The sequence below is a fragment of the Nycticebus coucang genome, chromosome 4 (assembly GCF_027406575.1).
Source record: "Nycticebus coucang isolate mNycCou1 chromosome 4, mNycCou1.pri, whole genome shotgun sequence".
Lineage (NCBI taxonomy): Eukaryota > Metazoa > Chordata > Mammalia > Primates > Lorisidae > Nycticebus > Nycticebus coucang.
The window spans coordinates 44,725,154-44,747,276 of record NC_069783.1 but is presented as its reverse complement, the minus strand read 5'-3'; the positions used below and the strand labels follow the sequence as shown (position 1 = coordinate 44,747,276).

Genomic DNA, 22,123 nt, shown 5'->3' with positions numbered 1-22,123 from the left:
TATGTGCCCCCAGGTGGGGAAGCAGCATGGAGCCACCTTTGTCTCTGTGTTAACCACAGTGTGAGGAGCATCTCGGATAAGCAGAACCTGGCTATGCTTAAATCTTTGTTCCTCTGGATACTGCCCTGCAGGTCCTCCCTGGGACCTCAGGAAGCCCTGGATATCAGGTTTGCTCCATAGCTTTCTCTGTTTCTCCCTATTTCAAGGAAAGGAGAGAAGGTGGGAGGTGCTGAGAGGAAGAACATGAAGTCAGTCATAGAAATGCCCTCCTCATTACACTCTCTGATAAACAGTTCTGAAATGATGGGGCTTGGCTGTCCCAAAGGCCCCTGGCTTTCATGGGAAGTGGGCAAAGGCAAAGGTGGAGAACCATGAATCACTTAACACCCTGAGGGCTCTTTGCTGAAATCACTGAAATAAATATAGTTCCACCCAAGAACCACCAGATTGCCTGATTTACCTAATTTCTTATATCAGGTAATATATCTAAATATTATTTCTCAAAATCTTGGTTGCCACGTCAATTTTTATGATGGGTTCATGGTCTTGTTTATTTGGCCTATCACAAGTTAGAAGTGATGCTGTGGTCTCATTTCACCACGCTGTTTGAGAATGCATGACTTCTGCCTACAGTCCTGGCATTTATCTGCACCGAGAGGAAGGCAGAAAACAGAAGCTGTGTTTCCTTGGTTTCCTCTTTACTTACAACATACCCTCCAAACAGGTTAGCTTGCATATGTCTGTCAGACTAAAGTGCCCTAACATACTATTTCCACCCTGCCAGTCCCTGTGTAAGCCTCTATTGCTTTCTCTTATTGCCAATCACATCAAGACAAACACTGCCTAACTTCCAAGTCATCTCTGTTTTTAGAGCAATTTGATTTTCAAATCATCTGTGGCACACCATGCAACCCCCCCCCCCACATACTTGGCAAACTTTTTTGCTACAGAACCTTTGTGCCTTCTCTCTTCCTTTCCTCCCCAACCTCTGACTCTTGCAGAGCCAGCTCAAGGCCTCATCCTTTTCTATAGAGCCCTCTCTAGTCCCTCCAACTCTCACGGACGTCTCTCATGAAGTCCTAAGGCAGTGCTTCTCAACCTGTGGGCCACCACCCCTTTTTAACAATGAAAATACATTGCATCATTAAGGAAGGTTGAGAACCACTAGCCTAAGGGATAAGTGCAATGTCACTGAGAATTGTACATCTGTCTCTTCACATTAGGCTGTCAACTCCCAAACTGCGGGACCACTTTCTCCTTTGTCTCTCCTACGACGGCTCTTCGTAAATGCCGGAGCAGCTGAGTCCTGTCTATCCCAGCCCTGTTAAGGAACCTGGGCACGGAGGATCCACTTATCTTCCTGCCCCATCAGTAACTGTCTCAGTACACACTGGTGTGCTCAGTCCTACACACACACAGCCTTCAACAGAAACCTCATGACACTCAGTCTATCCTTTCTTCATTCTGTCAGGTGCCTGGTTTTGAAGTGGGATGAGAAGAGGCAAGTTGTCTGCCTGGCTGACTCTGGGGGTTAAAGCTTTTGTCAAACAAGGAGCAGCTCAATGGCGCTGAGAGGCTTAGGGCTCAGCTGATTCAGCCCAGTGGAGATTTCTCCAGTAAGATACCAGTAGCTCACTTGTGCCAGCCAGCTTGTCTCAGAGTAGAAAAATCTGTCCCGTCACTTGGGGGGGACCCCGAGCAGAGAGGTCTCTGAACTCATTGGCAGCAAAAGTATTTTCTGGCACCCTGAACCTGCTACTGGCACTCAACGGTGGATATCAGGGGCAATAAGGACGCAGAGTTGTGCTGGTCCTATAACTAGTCAGCTTTGCTGCTGGCTCAGATGCCTTTTGGGGGTAGCCTGGGAACCAGCACTGTACCCTGATGACAGTGGCTAGGCATTTACAGGCTCACTGATTTGCCAGATAAACTGCTTCTATTCCTGTGCAAGTCTAGAATTTTCCAGAGACCCTCAAAATGAGTCTATGGGCATCCTGGGAAAGATGAGACTCTACTCCCTAAAGAAATTAAATTTCCGTTCAAGATTAGAATCTTTAAGTTAAAGTCTTCAAAATAAATATTTATTATAATCAGCCTCATGAGGACATGGTTTTTAAATTATCTAATTCGTGTGTCATCGATTCAAAGGCACACAATGGGCATGTTTTGGAAGTGGAAAAACAAACCTAGATTTCAGAATTGCCAGATATCTTCCCAGTAGCAGCTTTCATTTATCTTGTCAACTAAAATAAATATTTAATGTCTCTTTCTTCATTCTTCTAAACAGACTACTATAAAAACTGGGAAATACACATATCCCAAACACAATTGAAGAACATTTGAGTTGTCAAACTTCACAAAGCCAGGAAACCCCAACTTAAAGCTCATGGTCATTCGCCCCCATGTGCAGGCACGTAGACGCCAGCGGGAAGGTTAATGAACTGAGCTTGTTTATAACCTCACTCCTACAGCCCCAAAGGGCCTTCCCCACTCATTTCCCTGGGCTCCTGACAAACCTCCAGAGCTAGGTCATGATAACAGACTCTGCTCTTTCCATCAGGGGAACTATTTCTTTCTAATTAAGGGCTTCTAACTCACTGGATAAAAAAAAAATCAGTTTGGCGTCACTGATAAATTTGAAAGTCATCTCAGTAGGGCTGTTCTAAGAGGGGAGAGAAATGTAAAAGGACTTAACTCACCAGATTTTGAAAGTGAGATACTTTGTAATAATATAGTGGAAAAAGAAGCAAAATGAAGTGAAGTAACAGATGCAGACACAAGGTAGCCGCCAGAAGGCAGAGGAAGAAGAAAATAGAAAATACAGTGGAAAAAAAGGGTTGTTAAATTCTGAAGTTAGTGTAACCTGAAGTAAACAGGTGGGTCAGATCTTTGGGCTTTGAACCGCAGAGTGAGATGCATCTTCAGAATGTAAAGTGAATTATTCATTGCTCTTCAGTTGCCCTTTAGCCTCAAAAAGGTTTGCATTAAGCTCTGTTCAAAATGAACCTGTAGCTGAGCGCTAAGAAAAAAATTATTCTCTTGACTAGAGTGTCAGTGCTATTGCTTCAAAAGGCAGAAGAAATGCAGCCAGAGCCCTAAGATGGCTCTCTCTTCCCTCCATGTGGGGCACCACAGCCACACTCCTGGACACTGCCATCCCTGGTGTCACGCAAGGACTGCCTGTTTCTCACCCCTGCTCCCTACACGGGTGAAGGATTTGCTAGGTAAGTGAATTAACTAAACAAGATGGTTAGAGAGTATTTAAGCTATTTAAGAGGATAAAAGTTTTAAGTACCTTATAACAACCTATTTGCTTTCCAAAGAATGCGTTTGCTAATAAATACTTACATTAAAGTCTGCTCTCTCTCTGTCCACCCTCCTGCCAATGGCCTCTCCTAGGCATCCCTTGATTCACCTCATTTTCTCCATAATGTACGTGATTATAAACTCTGACACTGCATTTACTTCATAATACCTAGACAATTCACAACCTCAGATTTCAATGGTTGGTTTTCTATATTTTCATTCATATTTTGTTTGCTTTAAGCAACAATACTTACATCTTGTTTTCCTCAAATATTACCTGATTGCATGAAATCTATACAATTAGCTCTATATTATATGTCAGCCACATTTATGGGAACAAGCTGAGTAGCAAGTTGGGAAATCAATTTCCAAACTGTCTTTGGAGTGCTTCCTATGGGGTAAGTTTAGATTCAGGAAGGCAGTGTGTGTGTTGTACAACTCATGGCTCTTTATAATTTTTTTTATTGACATTCTCTTTATGATCTTCACTTTTCCTCACCTTTACCATCTTTACTATGAGAAAATTTAAATAAGTTTATCCACAGAATTATGAATACAGGCATCTTAACTTATTAAAGTCACTCCTGTCCTATGTTGCCTTAATCCAATGACAAACCAGGGTTGCCCTTAAATTCTTTATCTGTAAAGAATGCATGACCCTCTTTGCTGAAATTTTTACTGTAATTTTGAAATATGTTACCCCAGTGATTCTGTTCCCAGCGACATAATGGCTTTTTAAATTTATTTCTAAGATATAGAAAGACTGTAAAACTGACAAAATCACAGGGAATTCAGCCTCCTGGATGCTTCACAATTATTCTTTTTAGCCACTAGATGGCATCTCCCATGAATTTAAGAACCACTCCATTTTAAAGCTAAACTCCTTGGGTACAACTTCTGTCTTTCTTTTGGGTGAATGGAATGTTCTATTTTGTATCACTATGGTTTCATTAAGTTGCTTGCGTCTCATGCTCTAAACTCTTGGAAACCAGGAATCATCTTTTACTTCTTTGATATAACAGTGTCCAGCACAGGGTTAGACACTCAGCAGATGCTCAGTAAATTACAGTTAATGAACCGGTTGTTCGGTATTCTAGGAAACAGTATCATGCCTCCGTGTGAGTCATAAATGGAGAAGACATCATTAATTACATTGATAATCAGGACACTGTTCTTCTCTAATCTTGCTACTCAACTTGTTCCCATAAATGTGACTGACATATAAATTGTTACAGAATTTGTTTTTGAAAATATTTACTATGTTTTAAATAATTAATATAGGACATAATATGGTCCTCTGATCCTTTGTGAAGGGGAGAACAAATGAATTTTAAACCATCCATATTCCTTTCTTCAATTTCAGACGTTTCAGAACAGGTGGTTTCAGTTCAATTGATTTTAGGAACCTGAGAATTCAACACAAGACTAGAATCATCTTTTCTCTGTTCTTTCTCTTTTATTTCTCTCCTCCCTTCTTCTCTGTTCTCCCTTCTCTTTTTCTTTATAACCCTTTTGTTTGTGTCTGTGGTCTTGCTACATCTAAGAAAATTCTCAAACTGCTTCAAAAGTGATTGGGTGGATTCTAATTGTTTCACATTTTCTTCAGATTCTTTCTAACTTGTGGAAGAATAGTTCCCTTGGTGGGAAATCATAGCCCTTCATGTGTGTCAAATGCCGTTAAACCTAGTGAATTTCCTCATTAAAATGGAGAGCCCTACCCGCCCCCCATTAGCTATCACATGTAGATGTTGGTTTTTGAAGGATTTATTTCCGATGGGGTCATGTATTAAGGAGAGAGAATGTGTGGGTGGGCACGTGTACACATGTGCACTTCTCCCCATCCCAACACAAAGATTGAACACAAAACATGCTACCAAAAAAAAAAAAATTCCCAGTCCTCAAAGCAATTGAGAAATAACAGTTAGGGATTAAAGATTTAAAATAGTCATTTCATAAACTGTCTAAGCCATGTCTGTGCCCTTGTTAACTAATCTGCTAATCGGTTAAACACAATTTCTGTGTAGCACAGAATTTGGTCTTTAAATACCTCTACATTCAGCTGTCCAGCACCCCTGAATACAGACTTGGGGCCATCTCAGCCCTACTGAGATGACTTTCAATTAGGTTTCTTGAAAGGCAAGAATCTGCTGAAAATGCAGTGTGTCCTGCAGAACTTATAAGCAATACCATCCTGTGCGCTGTGAGTCACAAAGCCCTAAATCACAGGTTCCTTTAAACCAGTATCTACTCGGCCTACAGTCCCAAACCAAAGTGAGATGTCAGCACAGAGTGTCTCCCCTTTCTAGGTACACTTCCTCTCCTACATTTAGCCACCCAGTTCCTGTGTTCCCCCCACCACACAAACACCTTCTTTTATCCAAAGTTTAGTGCTTTCAGAAAATTACCTGAAATGCATTCAAACCAAGATAATAAAATATACTGTTGAATTATCCTTTCCAGGGGATCCCCCCCACTTTAACAAGAATCAAAATTTTAAGCTCTTTTAAAATTTTTTCTATTTTTTTCTCTTTTCTATTGCCGAGGGGTGGTAAGTTATAAAGGACAGTAGGGTTTTCCCGGGGCGTATGGAGTCACACTGTGGATGTGGTTCACTCACCAAGGGCTATATCCACCTGTCCTCAGGCCCAGGTGGCTGAGGCATCCTGAGCTACCTCACCTCAGAGCCAGTGACATGTGGGCTAGGATTAGGATTTTCCATGTCATCTCAGAAGGCTACTGAGAGGTACATCAACAAGACTGTAGTCAAATAAACAGTATGGGAAGAAGACACAAAGACTGCATCTAAAAAATAACCTTACCTATACCATGGATTGCCTTGGGGGCAATCTTTCTCTCTAATCATCATTGTCATTAACCCATACTCACAACTATAATAAATTCTGCCTTCTAGGACAAAAGGCTTTGTACAAGCTATCTTCTCCCTGTGAGGTTAGAGCACTTTTTTCTGCTTATAAAACTACCTATAACCTTTAAAAACCTTAATTCCAGCCCCGACTGTGGTCAGAACTGGGGCACTGGAATGAGCCAAGGACCAGTCTAGAGTCAGAGAGGAGAATCAGCCAGAGAGCAAAGTCCTACCCAGAAAGAAACTGGACACTCATGGGATGCCCAGGAGTGGGAAAAAGGTGGGTGGACCTGAGGGAGGCTGAGCAGGAGCTCTCTCCCTGGGGTCTGGTGGTTTCCTACTGCCTGGGGAAGACATGGCAGATTACACCTGGTGCTTTCCCCTTCCTCTTCCAGGCCCCCAGCCACCAAATCCCCTCAGAAGTGATCTTGGCTCCTTGAGCTTAGTGAGAGATTTTGCTTTGGGAAAGGCCAAGGACAGGAAGCAAGATATAAGCAATACAAGCAGCCTCCATTAGCCGGGCACTGTGGCGGGTGCCTGTAGTCCCAGCTACTTGGGAGGCTGAGGCAAGAGACCCACTCAAGCCCAAGAGTTTGAGGTTGTTGAGAGCTGTGACGTCATGGCACTCTCCTGAGGGCAGCATAGTGAGACTGTCTCAAAAAAAAAAAAAAAAAAAAAAACAAGCAGCCCTCATGTGTTATGGTGTTTGTACTTTTCAAAGTGTTTTCATAGCCATCATCTCACTCTATGAGAACCTAGAAGATGAGAGGGAAGTGGCAAAAAACTGTGACCCTGGGGAGAATAAAGCAATGACCGTAGATACCACAGCAAGCTAAAGTCAGGCTGGGCGATCTCTGCCTTGAAGGCACATCCGGGATGCCCGAGTCAGCAGCCACAGTGTGCTTACTCCAGCCAGGCCTAGCCCAGGCCCAGTCCTTCTCCTGGCTTTCCTTCCTTCCCTGGGGCCAGCCATTGCCCATGGTTTCTATTTTCGCCACCTGCCTCCTCTCATCCCTGGTCATCAAGCTCCTCACTCTCAGAGGCAGGGCCTATGGGGCAGTTAGGAGTTGCAACACACCCTCCCACAATGCTCCAGCCTCTTCCCCACCTTGCCCTTAGGTGCCCTCTCAACAACTTTTATAAAGAAGAGAGTAAGAGCTAACACTGAATATTAATTGTTGGATCTGAACCTAAGCTGTTCCACCACCCTCTTCACCATGTCCCCTAAAAGAACTTCCAGCTGGGCCTGGCACAGGGGACTGTTGAAGTTGGCTTATCTCCCCCTAAAAGCCCTTTAAGACCAGGCTGGACAAAGTCCAGGATGGAGCTGCACACAGGAGGGGAAAGGCAGGGGGAATAGCTCAGTCGGTAGTGGAAGAGAACACAGGGGCGCCATCCAGCTGTGGGTTGGTTTCTAGGCCAGAAGCTGATGTTCCCACTGGCTTCTGCACTGGGAGTACTAATGGAAATCTCCAGACTCTTCTCTCCTGGGGCAGAAGCCAGGAGCCTGATACCTACGTGGAGAAACATGTATACACCTCAACAATGACAACAGAGTGGAGTAGCAGAACAGTTCTGCAAGCAGACGTGAAGCTGTGCCAGTGAGAGACCACCCAACATGGTCCTGGGGACCTCTGAGGTGCACTGGTGGACTGCAGCAGTGACACAGGCCCACAAACACACACCTGGCAATTCGTGTTTACATCTCAGCCCATACCGTTAACACAGGCGCACCTGCAGGGAAGACCCACCCTGGCCCGTGGCACACACGGCTGAGCTCCCACCTGTCGTCACAGTAGGTGAACTTCATGTCCATGCTGTGGCGGCTCAGGAAGGTCTTGCTGTCCAGGGGGATGTCCATGTGGGACGGATGCTGGATGGGTTCACACATGATGATGAGGCAGGAGAGCAGAGGCTCCTTGTAGCTGCAGAGGTTGCTGTGAGGAGGGCAGTTGTCATAGACTTTCACCTGGCCGGTGCAGTGCAAGACCTGGATACCAGCAAGGAGGGTCAGGAGCGGGGTGGGAGTGCTGGGCACCCCCTCCACACACACCTGGAACCCACCCTGGCCCAACATCGCCCTACCTTCCAGGTGGCTGACTTGAGGTTGACAGTTCGGCCTCTGTTGGTGACCGTGCACTTCATCCTCATGAAGAAGTCCCGCTCTGTGGACATGTCTTTGCTTTTCTTCCCAAAACCAGAGCCTAGGTGGGGAAGAAGGGGGTCTGGTGAACTTTATGTTGATATTCATGGGGGGGCCCAGCTACAGTTTTTCTAGGCAGATTATTGCTATATTTCCTGAGCATCTGCCTCCACCCAGCATCACAGAATAATCTAGAATATTGTTTCAAATAATCAAACTCCTCCCTCGAGGCAAAGCTACCAGCCTTTTCACTTTCAGAGAACCTTGATTTATTTCAATGACATATTTTTGAAGAGTTATGTGCCAAAGGAATTGTGGTACCTACCCTGAACTTTAACATCCTTAAGGAGCCCACAAAGTAACTGGTGAATCTTTTTTTTTAAAAGAGAGGATATTCTTCCAACATGGTTATAAAACCATCTCTCCCATTCTTAATTATGCTTCTTACAATTTTAATTTTCACAGGTGGGTTCTGCACATAACGAGAGAAGCCTGGATCTTGGGGCCTGGCCCCACTGCCAGGATCAGCCCAGATGTGGGGAATGAGGGTGCAGGAGGGATTCAGCATTTGTGTTTGGGTTATTATTGAGGCCTAACTGGATTCTCCCCCTTCTGATATTTGATCATTATTTCTAAGCATAGCTCCAAGATCATGAATGGGGATATTGTCTAGAGGACTGAAGCATCGGGCATCAGTGGGGCTCAACGATTGTCAAGATCCCTTACAAACCTAAGACTGTCACTGGTCTCACCCCTTGCTCAAAAACTTTCAATAGCCCCCCACTTTCTATGGGATAAAGTTCAAGGCCCTCTGCCTGGCCACAATCTGCCGCATGGCCTTATATTCCTCTTAGAACTCACACAACTCTCTACCTTCAGATCATGAGTCCACCCACAGGCCAGCACCTTCAATGAGAATTTGCTGATTCACTAAGTTTCACCAATCCCAAGTCCCTGATACCTGGACCAAGAGATCTAAAGTTCTACCCAGATCAATAGAGGCCACTTGGCTGTGAATCACGGTACTTGAGAGAGGGAAGGTCCTAGACTTTGCCTAGTTCAATACCATAAAAATGAAAAGAGAGGCTCTGAGGAGCAAAGAAGTGAGGTACTGGGCTTAAGTCATACAGTCAAATGAGACTATGGTCAGTAGCTGAACTAAGAACCCAAAGGCCAAAGGGTTTCTGGAGTAGAGAAGGAATCAGAGACTTTTTGGTGTTCTCAGGCTTCCCATTCTAGAAAGTGAATCAGAAGTCTAGTACCAAATGTTCCACCGCGCAGCACAGATAAGACAATGAACAGCCCAGGGGTGCTTTCCAGCTTGTGGAGCCAGGTGGCCTAAGGCCTTTAGGGAGAATACAAGAGGGCAGAGGTGGCAGAGGGGCAGGGAGATGGTTGTCACTCTGAACATGGACTGCAGGTTCCACCTGCAACAAGGCTGGAGATCAGCTGATGAGACCTCTGTTTTTGCAGTGTGTGTACTAACAGGAGCAAAACCTCATAGGTTTAGTACCACTATCTCTGTTATGCAGGCTGGACGAGCACAGCCCCAAGGCAGTGACAGGTGTGGGAGGTTAAAGGCATCCAGACCAGACTCTGCCCAGACCAGTTTGTAAGGGATCTTGACAATTGTTAAGCCCCACTGATGCCCGATGCTTCAGTCCTCTAGACAATATCCCCATTCATATCTTTGCCTAAATGGCTCCAGTTACAAGAGATGAAGCTCTGCTGTCATTGTAACATGTTTTCTGCCTGTGTAGATCCTTTCATCCATGGGCACCTGCTGGGCACCCCCACAGGTAAGGTCCTGTACACTAGACCTTTTAATATCTCTTATCCATCAAAATCTGTCCTATGTCTCCAAAGGTGGTCCCAATGAACCATGCCTCCTGTCACTCACAGACTTGTACAGTTCCCTCCCATGCTGAATCAGGGCTGGCTTGTACAGTGCTCTAACCAATGAAATGGGGCAGAAGTGATGCTATGCTAACTTCGGGACTAAGCCTCGGGGTGGCAAGGCAGCTTCCACCTTTGTACTTCTAGGATCTCTGAGCTGCTGAGTAACATGTCTGGCTACCCTGGAGACACCATGTGGAGAGGGAGATGCTCTGAGACTCCACAAAGTGAAACAGCAGTCCAGCTGTCCCAACATTCCAGCTGAGCCTAGGGTTCCAGCCACCTGTCACAATGTCCCAGACGTATGAGTGAGCCATCTTGACTATGCCCCAGCCTAGTCCAGCCCTCAGATGCTCACAACTCAGCTGGATATCACTTAGAGCACAAGGCCCACCCACAGAACCTACAAAATCCTGAGAGCTCATAAACGATTGTTTAAATCCTATGTTTTGGATGTTTTTTTACACAGTAAAAGATAACTATAGTAGTTCCTGTGAGCACTTTGGTTCACAGATGGGCTTACTGGTTTGGGTGGCATCATTTGGCAGAGATGCTTGACTCCTAGAGACAGTGTCCTAACCCAAAGGAGCCTCCTAAACAGTGTTACTGCAGGAGATACCTCAGAGCAATGCAGCCCTTCCCTGCCCCCCAGTCTCGTTTCACAGGTTACATTGTCACAGAGGGCCAGCCTGGCTGATCTTTTATGGATGTCACTTCTTCCCGCATCATAATGGTGTTCTGCCATCTCTCCTATGCTCTGACAAAGGGAAGGAAGATTCCCTCCCAGGTGGGGCAAGAAGGAAGTAAACATATAATTAAGGGTACCATTTTTGAGACTGAGGTTTTCACGGATCTCCTCATGGTCACAGGGATGCGTGAAGTCAAAGATACTGTGTCCTGTGAGCTCCACCTGTTTCAAAAACAAGGTTAGGCTTCATTATTCCTGATATTGACGTTAAAGACGCCAAGAGGAAGCTGAGCCACCTTCCAGATTTAGAGACAGGGAGGAGATGGAATAAGGTCTTCTCATGACTCCAGTGCAGTGTTAGGCGCACAGACATACAGACACAATAGAGGACAACCGACAAGGACAGACTTGAGGCATGAGGGTTGGCTGTTAAGCTAGTCCACCAGGATGGTCACAAGCAATGCCAAGCCCGATGCCAGGGAGGGGGAGAGTGTTACTGAGGCTGAGGCCAGCGATAGGCAGAGAGAACATGGGCAGGGGACAGTCATGGAGAGCTGGGATCAGCACCTTCCACTAACTTCTACCTCCAAATGGAAACATTCCCCTTTTATGTAAGAGGCAGAAAAGGGTATCACCTGTGTGAGTCCCATGAACTTGCTGATGTTTTCTGACAGGAAGATCATGTCGCCATCCTGGGTTACCACAGCAATGAACCCCTCCAAGGCTTTCAGGTACAAGTTATCCATCTGTTGGTCAGCTTCCACTTCAGACTCATTTTCGGAGCAAACTGGAAAGAGAAGGGGATCAGACGGCTTGAGTGAATGTGGTGACTGACATGGGTAGGTGTCCACTAGGGATGGTGCAAAGGCATCAGGTGGAATTTTCTAGAAACACACACTTCTACTCATCTACATGTCTGCTACATGCCCAGGTGGTACAGATGAGCATCCCTACCCAGAGGACACCCTGGCCGGTGTGGTCAGTGTGCTTATAGTGACAACAGTGCTTGTGCTACCCGTGGTCACAGTGACAGTAGCAGGCATAGATATAATAGTAGTCACAGTAGTAGAACAAAAATTTTAGCTGCTGATGTGTACTGAGTAGACATTACATAAAAGGGATTGCACTAAGCATGCCGTACAACCTTCACAAGGACCTGTGAGGTAGGTACTACTCTTAGATTCATTTCACAGATGAGGCTTGGAGAGGGTAAGGCATTTGCCCAAAGTTATAGAGGCTGAAAAGCTAGCAAGCCCCAGCAGCTGAATCCAGAAGTACACTCAGCTATTTATAGGCTTCGGAGTTAAACACTGATCTAGTCCTAGATCAGTCTATATTACTTTGGGTAAGTAACCACCCTTATGAACATCAGTTTCTTCATCAGCTAAATAGAGATAACTATTTCCATCTCTTCAAATTAAAAGGAGAAATGTGTAAAATGCTTAAAATGGCATCAGCAGTAGTGAATTCTTCCTCCCTCTGCTCTAAGGCATTGTCACTGCCCTCAAATTACTTAAAACTTAGATGAGAAATATGAGAGATGCAAAGCTAAAAAGTTCAAGGGTGTCACTGCTGGGTACCCATGGAGGGTTATTGACAGTAAGTGCTCCAAGGATCTGAGGAGCAGGGGGTCACTGTGGGATGCTCAGAGACAACTTTACCAAAGAAGATTTGAAGAAATTAATGTCAAATATGGAGTTTACTCTGTAGAACAAAAAGAGAAGGGCCTTATGGGCTGGGTAGGTTGGGTGAACAGTGGGAAACATATGGAGCAATCCCTCTTGGGACTGAGAGGCGGCCCATTTGGCCAATGAGGAGAATGCATTTCCTAGACTGAGAGACTAGGCTGGGGAGGTAGGTCCAGTGCCCTGAAGAGGCCTCACATTTCAGGCAAGAGAGGAGAGAAGTGGCATCTCACAGCAGTGCTTTGGGGAGATTAATCTAGCCATGGCATGAAAAGAGTGAAGCGGCAACTTCATCACTGCCATGCTGGAAAGGTACTAAAAGCAGCTTAAGGAAACACCCCAAAGCATCCACTTTGAGTATCCTGCCCTAGCAAGCATACGCCTGCCATCTGCAGAATGCAGACTCAGCTCTGGTCCCACACAAAAAGATCTCTCAGGCCCCTGGCCCTCAGTTCTTATTCTTAGACCACAGACTTTATTTCAGCCTTTCTCTTCTGAGTTCATTATTTAACTGCAGAGATACGTTTACTTATGAAAATTTGTATTCATCCAGCACAAACATCAATCCAAGTATGCCTCATTTGATTTATAGAACAAGGAGATTAGAGAGTAATTTGTAACTCGCTTAACTAAAAAGAGTCTTTCAAATGGAAACTCTTCTAGGGAATGTAAAATGCAATTCAATATATGGGCCACTTGGCAAGGGACACATCAGTGCTGTGAAATGTGGTTCAAGGGCCTTGCTGCAAGGGAATGGACTTATTTCTCTATACTCTTTTTCCTCGAGCCCCTAAGAACTAAGCTCTGGACTATCTGCTGTTATTCCTCAAGGAGAGCAAATCCAAATTAGGAGATGTTCCTACTAAGGCCCTTCAATGGCACCACTGGGGACAAGTCATCTTTTAGGACACAGGATCTGAGAATGTGCTGGGGTCACAGATGCTGCTATTTCTGCAGAGGAACAAAATAGGGGCAGTTCCTCCCTTCAGAGCCAAGAGTTGGGTTGTACAGACTAATGTCCTGCTGGTTTTCCCTCTGTTTTTACTAAAATGGTGGAAATAAAATGAGATCCATTTTTTTTCCTCTTCACACGCTGGTTCAGACCACCTCTATGGAGGGAAGGATTCTGGGCCACAGGAATGGCTTCATCCCACACACATACCCACACCGATCCCTGCTGGGGGCTGCTGAAATCTCTGTTCTTTGCCAGCTACCCAGTCAGCTGAACTGATAATGAGCCAGCTGCTGGGGCTGCCACTAATGTTAGCTTTCCCAGCTAACATCTTCATTGAAACCGGAGCTTTAGGAGAGACAGTGACTTCATGCTGTCCACTGTGAGAGTGCATTAGAATCACTCGCAGGGCTGGCAGACACAAAGACTGCTGGGCCCGAGACTGCTATATAACTTGGATGGCCCAGTGCAAAGTAAAAACATGGGACCTCTTATTAAAAAATGTAACCTTGCTCAGGACCCTTCTAAGTGTGGAGCCCTCCAAGACTCTCAGGTCCAGGTTGCATACCCCTAAGCTGGCCTCCTCCCAGAGTTTCTGACTCACAGGTCTCAGGTGGGGACTGAGAAACTGCTTTTCTAACAAGTTCCCAGGTGCTGATGCTGCTCCTCACAGGACGACATGCTGCCTCTACTCAAGTCCTAGAGTGCCCCAAACACTGTGGAGATTAGTCTATCTTGGCAGGCAGTGACTTGTTTGGGGGATGGGTGAGAAGAGGTTGTCAACACCATTTAAATCACACAGATAGGTGACCACCTTCTATAGACAAGCATAGGCCAGCCTTATGGTTTCTGTCCTACTGAGAAGATATTTTCTCTTCAATTTCTTTGATCTCAGTGGTAACACTGACTTCAAAATCTGGAGTAATCCCAAAACAACCTTATTTGGGTTAACTAGGCCCAGAGGAAATAGTCCTGTTTAAAATTTCCTGTTTTTAACAGTTCCAGCCCAGCCAAACTGGTTTCCACCCATGCCCAGCACACTCGCTTCCAGGAGGTGGCGAGGTTGGCCAGAGCAGCATCAGATCAGCAGGCCTCTGGGAGGGAGGGATGGGGCACTCTAGGGCCATGAAAGGAAACAGAACGTCTTAGAACTGAAGGCACAATGGCTGGAGGACCAGGAAGCCAGCAGGCTGCCCCCAGGGACCCTGGGACAGAGGGCTGGGGAAGCCTTCCCTCTGCAGAACTCTGCTCTTCCAGCACCTGTCTATCCTTCTGCGAGCTTCTGCAGGAGTCTGGCCAGGTCACTTGCAGCTTGGAAGCTGCAAGTGAAAACTAGGTCCAGGAGGCAGACCCTCACCCAGGGTGCTAGGAGGCTTGTGTGTCATAAATCTGCTGAAGACTCCTCTGCCTTTTCGCCTATGAACACCGTGTCTTCCTAGTGTACCATTAATACGCAACTCAGCGTTAGGAATGTGGGACAATGTACTCATGCCCTACACAGTTATCCGGTTTCTACTGTGTACATCTGTCTCCATGTGTCACTTACTGTGTGCTCAGTCTTGTCCTAGGGAGACCAGAATGGCAGGGAAGACAAATAAACCTATAAGGCCATATAACCCTTGAGCATGAGCCCTCGGTGCAGAATGAAGTGAGAAGCCCACAAGTGCTCAAGAAGGCAGCAATGGGTGCTAGGTTGGAATTATGTGCTTCCCAGGACCCTTTAGGGCCCAACCCCAACGGAGGAGGACAGGCCATTCAGAGCAGAGGTGCTCTGTGGAGACGTCACAGCTGGGCCTGGGGAATGCAACAAGATTCTTTAATGCTAAAAATAACCCAGTAAACAGGCTTTGATGACTCCCCACAGCCAGGATATACGCGGGCTGAGGTTTGGAGCACTTTTTCCGGAGCACTGCTCATTTCCTTCAGGCAGCACTGCCGTGTGGGCCCGGGCCTCCTGGGCAGCGGGAGCTGTGCATGGGGGTGAGTGGGCAAGACAGGCAGCAGGCGCCTCCTATCAGGTCTCTACGGCCAGGCTGCCCTCATGGAGCTGCTGGTGCAAGGTCACTTTCCTTCGTCTCCTACTCTGAGAAGTTTGGGACTGCTCTGATCTTTCTTACAGCCATTCTGATGTGGGCTTCCCAGTTCAGATGTGCTTGGCAGCCCCCACTCAGTTGTCATCACAGAAACTTTCCTTCTAAAGGCTTTGCCTAAACTGATTCATCCCCTCCACACTCCTAGGGCCTGGGCCCCTGACAGCCCCCATCCTGGGGGTGCTGATTCTGAAAGCACTGCCAGTCAAGCCAGGAGAAAATTATTTTTGGATCATTTACTGAATCATTAGCAAGCTTGGGGTACTCTGACACCTTTAGCAAAAGACACTATGCAAGACCCCATCCATCTTTCTGGGTTCCTAGAGAGTCCCCAAAGTCCACCAGTACAGAGGCACCCTTTTGTCCTTTACATATCTGATTATCCCTCTCTGACCCCTCTGTATTTCTCTTCCTAAGATGTAGCACAGGGGTGGGTTCAGCAAACCTACTGATTGAACAGACATTTTAGTTTAAGCCAAGGGAATGATCTGAACAAGATCAGCATCCCTAGAAGAGACTGAATACTAGCCACTCTCAGCCATTAATATCCTCGCATGAATCAGTGAACTGGCTTCTTTCCAAACAGGATGAAAAAGGCCTTGATTTGGAGAGTGGGTGGGGCAAGGGGGTGGAGCAGAGAAAATGTCGGGGTGAAAGCCTGGGAAAAGAAGTTTGACAGTGGGGTATAAGAGGGCCCAGAAAACATATTTGCCTGCACAATGTTGCTTTCTTTGTCCCACTTTTCCTGCATGAAAAGAACGTGATAAATTTTTAAAATCAACTGTCCCACAGTTGCAGATCTTTTCCCTTAGTAGTCTAGAGATCAGATCACAATCTCTCCTTAAGACACACACCTACACTAGGCAAATGTAGTTGGATTAATAATAAGCCCCTGTTTTCTCTCACTTCATGTTGCTCTCCAGCTCCATGGAAAAGGAATCTAATTTCACCATTGTGAGTTTGGAGAAGCCTGCAATCAGTTTTACAGTAAAAAGCACATTCTGTGTATTGACTACTGCTTAATGTCCTCAGAATGCAGAACTGATCCCCATCAGGTCATGGTGTGTGGGGCCCATCCTGAGAGAGGATTTGAGACAATCAAGTGGTATTTCCACTGATGTTCCTGTGAGAGTGTGTTCTGTCCTCACCCAGCGTGGAAGCTCATATCATAAAGCTATTGTTTCAGTTTGCTTCCTGTGATATGAATCTCAAATGGTGGCCCAGACCCACAGCCTGAATTTCTCAGTGTTGAGGTTTCCTCTCCAACATTCCCACACAGAACAGCCTACTGTGAAAATCAAAGGGAAACATGTTACTAAGTAAAGAAGAACCTTTTCTAAAGCAAAACCTGGTATTTTTTAGCCTTTTGAACTCTGAGATATGCAACCAGTTACTTCCTACTATAAAGTGAGCCAAAATTGGTACTCATCTTTGTTAGAAATGCTTAAATAATGAATTCGTGGTTTGTGTAGAATTAGACTAGCATGGCGACTCTCCGTTTTGATACAAATTGCTCAGAGGTGGGTAAGAAGATAGTAAGAGCTTGTCTTGGGTTATGTTCTCATCATTTCTCCAGAAGCCTATACTGAACTATAAATCAATATACTTGCTTGTAATAATTTTTGTTTCTAAGGTATAACTTACGAGCTTAATATGCGGCAGACTATAGGATAATGCCTTTTATATCTTTCATCTCAATCCTAAAACAACACTGCAGAATGAATATCATAATGGCCTTGTGCCAATAAGGAAATTAAAGCTCAAAGAGAGAAAGAAATTTATATAAGGCTGCAGAGAAAGTCACCAGCTAACTGAGATTCTAGTACAGATCTATCTGCCCATGAATCTTATACTCTCCTTTCTTATCCTACTTGTGTGGGGAAAGTAAAATATGAGTAAAAAAGAAAAAGAACCTTTCTTATAATTTCTGAAAATGATTGGTCTACTCTAGAGAATATGTGGTGGGACCCTGGGAGAAAAGTCAGAGAAAAGGAGATGTTAAGAACCCATTTCTTTCTGGCTGTGCATGTTTTATGAGAACTTCTCCTTCAAGGACACCAAGACCAGATGGCCCAAAGTGGAAACTTTTTATCCTTTTCCATCATTTCTTTCCTCGGGACAGAAGACCACAGTGGACGTGAGGAGTCCTGTGGTCTAACTGGGGCTGAGCCAGAGGGCAGGCAGTCTGTGTCCACACTTTCAACAGCTCCTGTGTTGGGATGTATGATGCCCTGCCGTGGCCTCTCTGGTCCTATCTCTGCGGATATGTCTTACACACAGGGTTCACAATAGCACACATACAGGCTGATGTGCTCAGAGGGCTCAGCCCCCAAATTGTGTTCCTCCCCAGGCTAACCTATGATCTACTGAGGACAACAGGCTCGTATGTGAGCAAGCGTGGACAACCAGGCCTGCACCATGAGAAAGCACAGGAACAAAGCCCTGATCACGTGAGAGCCCCTCCTCACCCCATAGCTCAGGGAGGGCCCTGCGGTGCTTCCATTTAACTTTGGTTCCCTGCTTTCTCCCTGTGCCCAGCTCCCAACTTCCCACCCCTTTTTAACATCTGCGCCTGAGCAGGCTTGCAGAATCCTCCTGCCGTCTCGTGTCTGTCTTTCTGATGGACCAAGATTCAAAAGGATTTGAATTCCACGTACAGGTCCACCAGATGCTAAAGGTGTGACTTTACGCAACCTTAACTTTTTTGTGCCTCACTTATCTGTGAAACAAGGAGAAACATTCCACAAGTCCAAGTTCAGTCAAAGGAGTGCTTTTAGGATTAACATACAGGTTGAGCATGCCTACTCTGAAAATCCAAAATCTGAAATGCTCCAAAGTTGGACATGACGCTCCAAGGAAATGCTCGTTGAGGCATTTAGGATCTTGGATTTTCAGATTAGGGATATTCAACAAGTATAATGCAAATAGTCCAAAATATGAAAAAATTCCAAATCTGATCCCACACATTACAGATAAGAGATATTTAACTTGTATCACCCCTTCTGGAGCTCTCTGTTGAATGGGGTGGTGAAGAAGGAAGCAACAATTAATGCAAAGGATTAATATCTAAGAGTAGAATTTCAAGCACCATAGCAGGAAGGTAGAGGAGATGGTTCTAGGTATAGGGAAGGGATCTCTGTCTAATCATTAAATCCTCCACTGTCTACTCAATGTATATGTAAAGATGACTCCAACATTACCAGACACTGTGCTCAGCTGTCTAGGAAGACAAGCCTCTTTAGAAGGAGGAGGCACACAAGTGCCCTGTGAGTCTGCAGGCCTTCCTTACATCCAGCAATCCAAGCCTTGCCAAGGCTTTAGCCCATGGTTTTCTTTCTGTGGTGTCTATGCCTATGAACCTGTCATTGCCTTGCGCTGTTTCTCCCTATCCTGCCTGCACAACTGGCCTCGTCAGGCTGGCAGTACATACAGGCCTAGCCCTTTAACCCTTGGGCCCTCTGAGCTGTTGTACTATTTTCTGAAAGTCTTTCCCCCATATCCTTCCTGTGCTGCAGGACCCAGAATAGCACCTGCTGGTCTGGCCTCCCAGTCTTGCACTGGATTCCCTCTGCTCAGGGTTTCTTTCCCAGAATAGCCACTTCATAACAGGATGGCAGAATCAACTGTCTCCCAGGCACCAGCTCGCTCAGGAAAACCAACCACAAAAGAAGCTTCCCTCCCTGGCGGCCTCCCTGCGGCTCACCCCCTTGGGCACTGCCCACCTTTAGGCAGACCAGCATAGGGAGGGGTGGCTCATGCTGCCCAGTTTCTTCACAGAATCAACACACTAGATGAGATTATGAGATGAGAATAGGATGAAAAACTATTTCCTGTTAGCCCTGACCAGAAAGAGGTGTCTTGAGTAGTCTTCCATTGTAAGATAAAGATCAAAATGTTTTGTATGGATTCAATCTAGTGTGGAGTATGGGTCTTATGGCCAGATGGCAACAAACTGGAGAGTTGACAAAAGCTGTTCTTGGTTCTCCCAGCCCCCGTGTTCTCTCCAGCCTCTAGGTTCTGCGTTGACCTTGCCACTAAATTCATTGAGAAGTTCATTGTTGGAGAGATGTTTAGCGTGAAGTAATAAAGCTCTGCAGAGTGAGCATTCCTGGGAAGGAAGACTTCCTAATTCTTGTACAACAGGGGCCCCCTCTGTATAGGGATATGCTAGTGCCCAACCTGGGGAAGCCTGCCAGCCTCACCTGAGGACAGGAGCTTCTGTGTGCGCAGGAAGCTGATAGCCAGCCGCATGATGGAGGCCTTGTCCAGATGAGAGCTCACGCTGTGGGGCAGGGGCAGCTCGTGGGCCAGCTCATAGAACACCTCTGTCTCCTTGCTCCGCCGGCACCTTGCAGCATCTCGGGACTTCTCCTTCCTCCTCTCCAAGCTACTCCTAAATTGAGAAAGAGGGAGTTAAGCCCTAAAAGGTCACTAGCATTCTATCACATCCCTGGCCAAGACATCCCCATGTGCCCCCAACCTCAGTGCAGTCAAACTCTTCCACTGCACTGATCTGGGCCCACACCAGTCATCTGAGCCATCTGCTTCACATCATTAGCTCTGCTTTCATGTGCACTGGGGTCTTCCCAACTATCTTCCTCCCTCTTGTGTTTCCCATGGTGTCCAGAATAGGGCTTCACATGAGTGGGATTTGGACAAAGACTTGCTGATTAAATTAACTAGCAATGCCTTGGATCTGACCTTGGTCCTGGGTTATCTGAGGACAGAAGGTGAGTGTCCAGGGATGAAAAGAGAAGGGTGAGGAAGCTATGACCAGTATATAACCAGTATCCCGGAGGGTCCTGTCAGAGGCTCTGGAGAACAAGATAAAAAACTATTTCCTTTTTTGTTTTTCTGGATAAGACACTTCAGAAAAAATAAAGCCTGGTACTGGACCTTCTATCCTATTTCACATCAGAGAGTGATTTCCACAGTAAAAATTGAAAATGCTGTCATAGCACAATAAGAACGCAGAGTCAGACATTCATCAGTCGGGAGTACCAGTGTGCATTCCTGTCAGGGGTTAAAAGGGAGTGGGCACAAACATGTTTCTTCCCTAACCCTGCCAGGATAGCCGGCCAGCCTGCCTCAGGCTCACTTTCCTTTTTGTTGCAGGATGGAAAGAAAGACGAAGCACACCAAAGCATGCCTCTTTCAGGAAGTCCCAAAGAAATCCTAGGTCTTCTTAGAAAGCTTGTCTCAAGTTCTAACACAGACAAGTGTAAAAACCAGAATGTCTGAGTTGGAATTCTAACTTCTGTGCTTGCTAGCTCTGTAAACAAATTATTTAAAAATATTTAGCCTCGATTTCCTAATTTGTAAAATGACAATAGTACTTACCCTTCAGAGTTATAGTGAGGAGCAAATGTGGGAATTTATGTAAAATCTCTAGCAACAACTATAAGCAATCAATGTTAGCTAATAATAATTTTTAAGAAATCTATCCAAGAAAAGATGATTACGAGAGGTTAGAAGTTACAAAAGAGGGCAAGACAATCCCATTTTCATAGAAATGTATGTATTATGCATATTACTTTCTATAACTAAATAGGAAAAAACCTAAAATAAATTATTATTATTATAGTTATTACAGACATAGTACTTATTATGTTCCATGTACTATTTTAAGAAGCACATGAGCATCTTGAACTCACACAACCACTTTAGGAATATTATTATTCCTCAATTTCAGATGAAGAAGCTGGCCCTTAGAGACTAAGTAATCCACCCATGGCCTAGCAGGTAAATGACCACTGCCCGGTAGATTCCAGAATCCAGGGACTTAACCACTAACGTCCACCCCATCTCTCTCTGCTCAAAAATGTTAGAAGCTGAAGGAAAGTGAGGTTAGGGGAAAGTGTTTTTGTTTTTTGCTTTGTTTTACAGTTCTTATTTGTATTTTCTTATGTTTCTATAAATAACCTATATTGCTTATTTAATAAAGAAACATGATTGTTTTTTATTTTTTAAAAAAGTGTCTGATGCAGTGGCTCTCAAGGCCTTAATTCAACCAGCTCCCACTGGCTTGGTCTGTCCTGCCTTCTGAGTTTTCCAAAGCCAGGGGCTGCTTCTCCTTTTGTTTGGCTTTGCAGTCTGATATCTGGACAGAAAATTGATATTTTGGGATTCATATAATGTGGGTACATCTCTAAAATCCCTCAAGATTTGGAGTAGAAGCAATGTTTTGACTTTACAACATGCTTTGCCTAAAAAGACAGAACGTTCAGCCCCACAGAGGGATTAAGCATCATATACTCAGACCAGAGGAAGAATCGTCCAAGAGCTGTTGATGGTCAGGCAGAACCTTCAGAAAAATTGAGAAATGAGTGAAACTGTCTTTCTTGTCCTATGTCCCTTTTCTGTTTATCTAAGCCCGGTTCCCTCTCTCCCTGTCTTCCAACTCTCAAGACTCCTACCTCTGCTCCCCACCCTTCCCCATCCTCAGAACCTGCCCCAACTAGAACATTACTGGCAGTTTGTGTATTAGTCCCTCCGTT

General features: G+C 45.4%; 1 protein-coding gene across 1 annotated transcript in view; it reads right to left on the bottom strand.

The window, feature by feature from the left end:
* EPAS1 (endothelial PAS domain protein 1) overlaps positions 1-22,123 on the bottom strand; it is an 86,156-nt gene that overhangs the window by 15,133 nt on the left and 48,900 nt on the right. The window contains exons 2-6 of the mRNA XM_053587011.1: positions 19,829-20,019; positions 11,535-11,686; positions 11,037-11,121; positions 8,258-8,376; positions 7,957-8,162 (exon numbers count right to left, since the gene is read on the bottom strand). Coding sequence (XP_053442986.1) covers positions 7,957-8,162; positions 8,258-8,376; positions 11,037-11,121; positions 11,535-11,686; positions 19,829-20,019 — 753 coding nt within the window. The remainder of the gene's footprint in view (positions 1-7,956; positions 8,163-8,257; positions 8,377-11,036; positions 11,122-11,534; positions 11,687-19,828; positions 20,020-22,123) is intronic.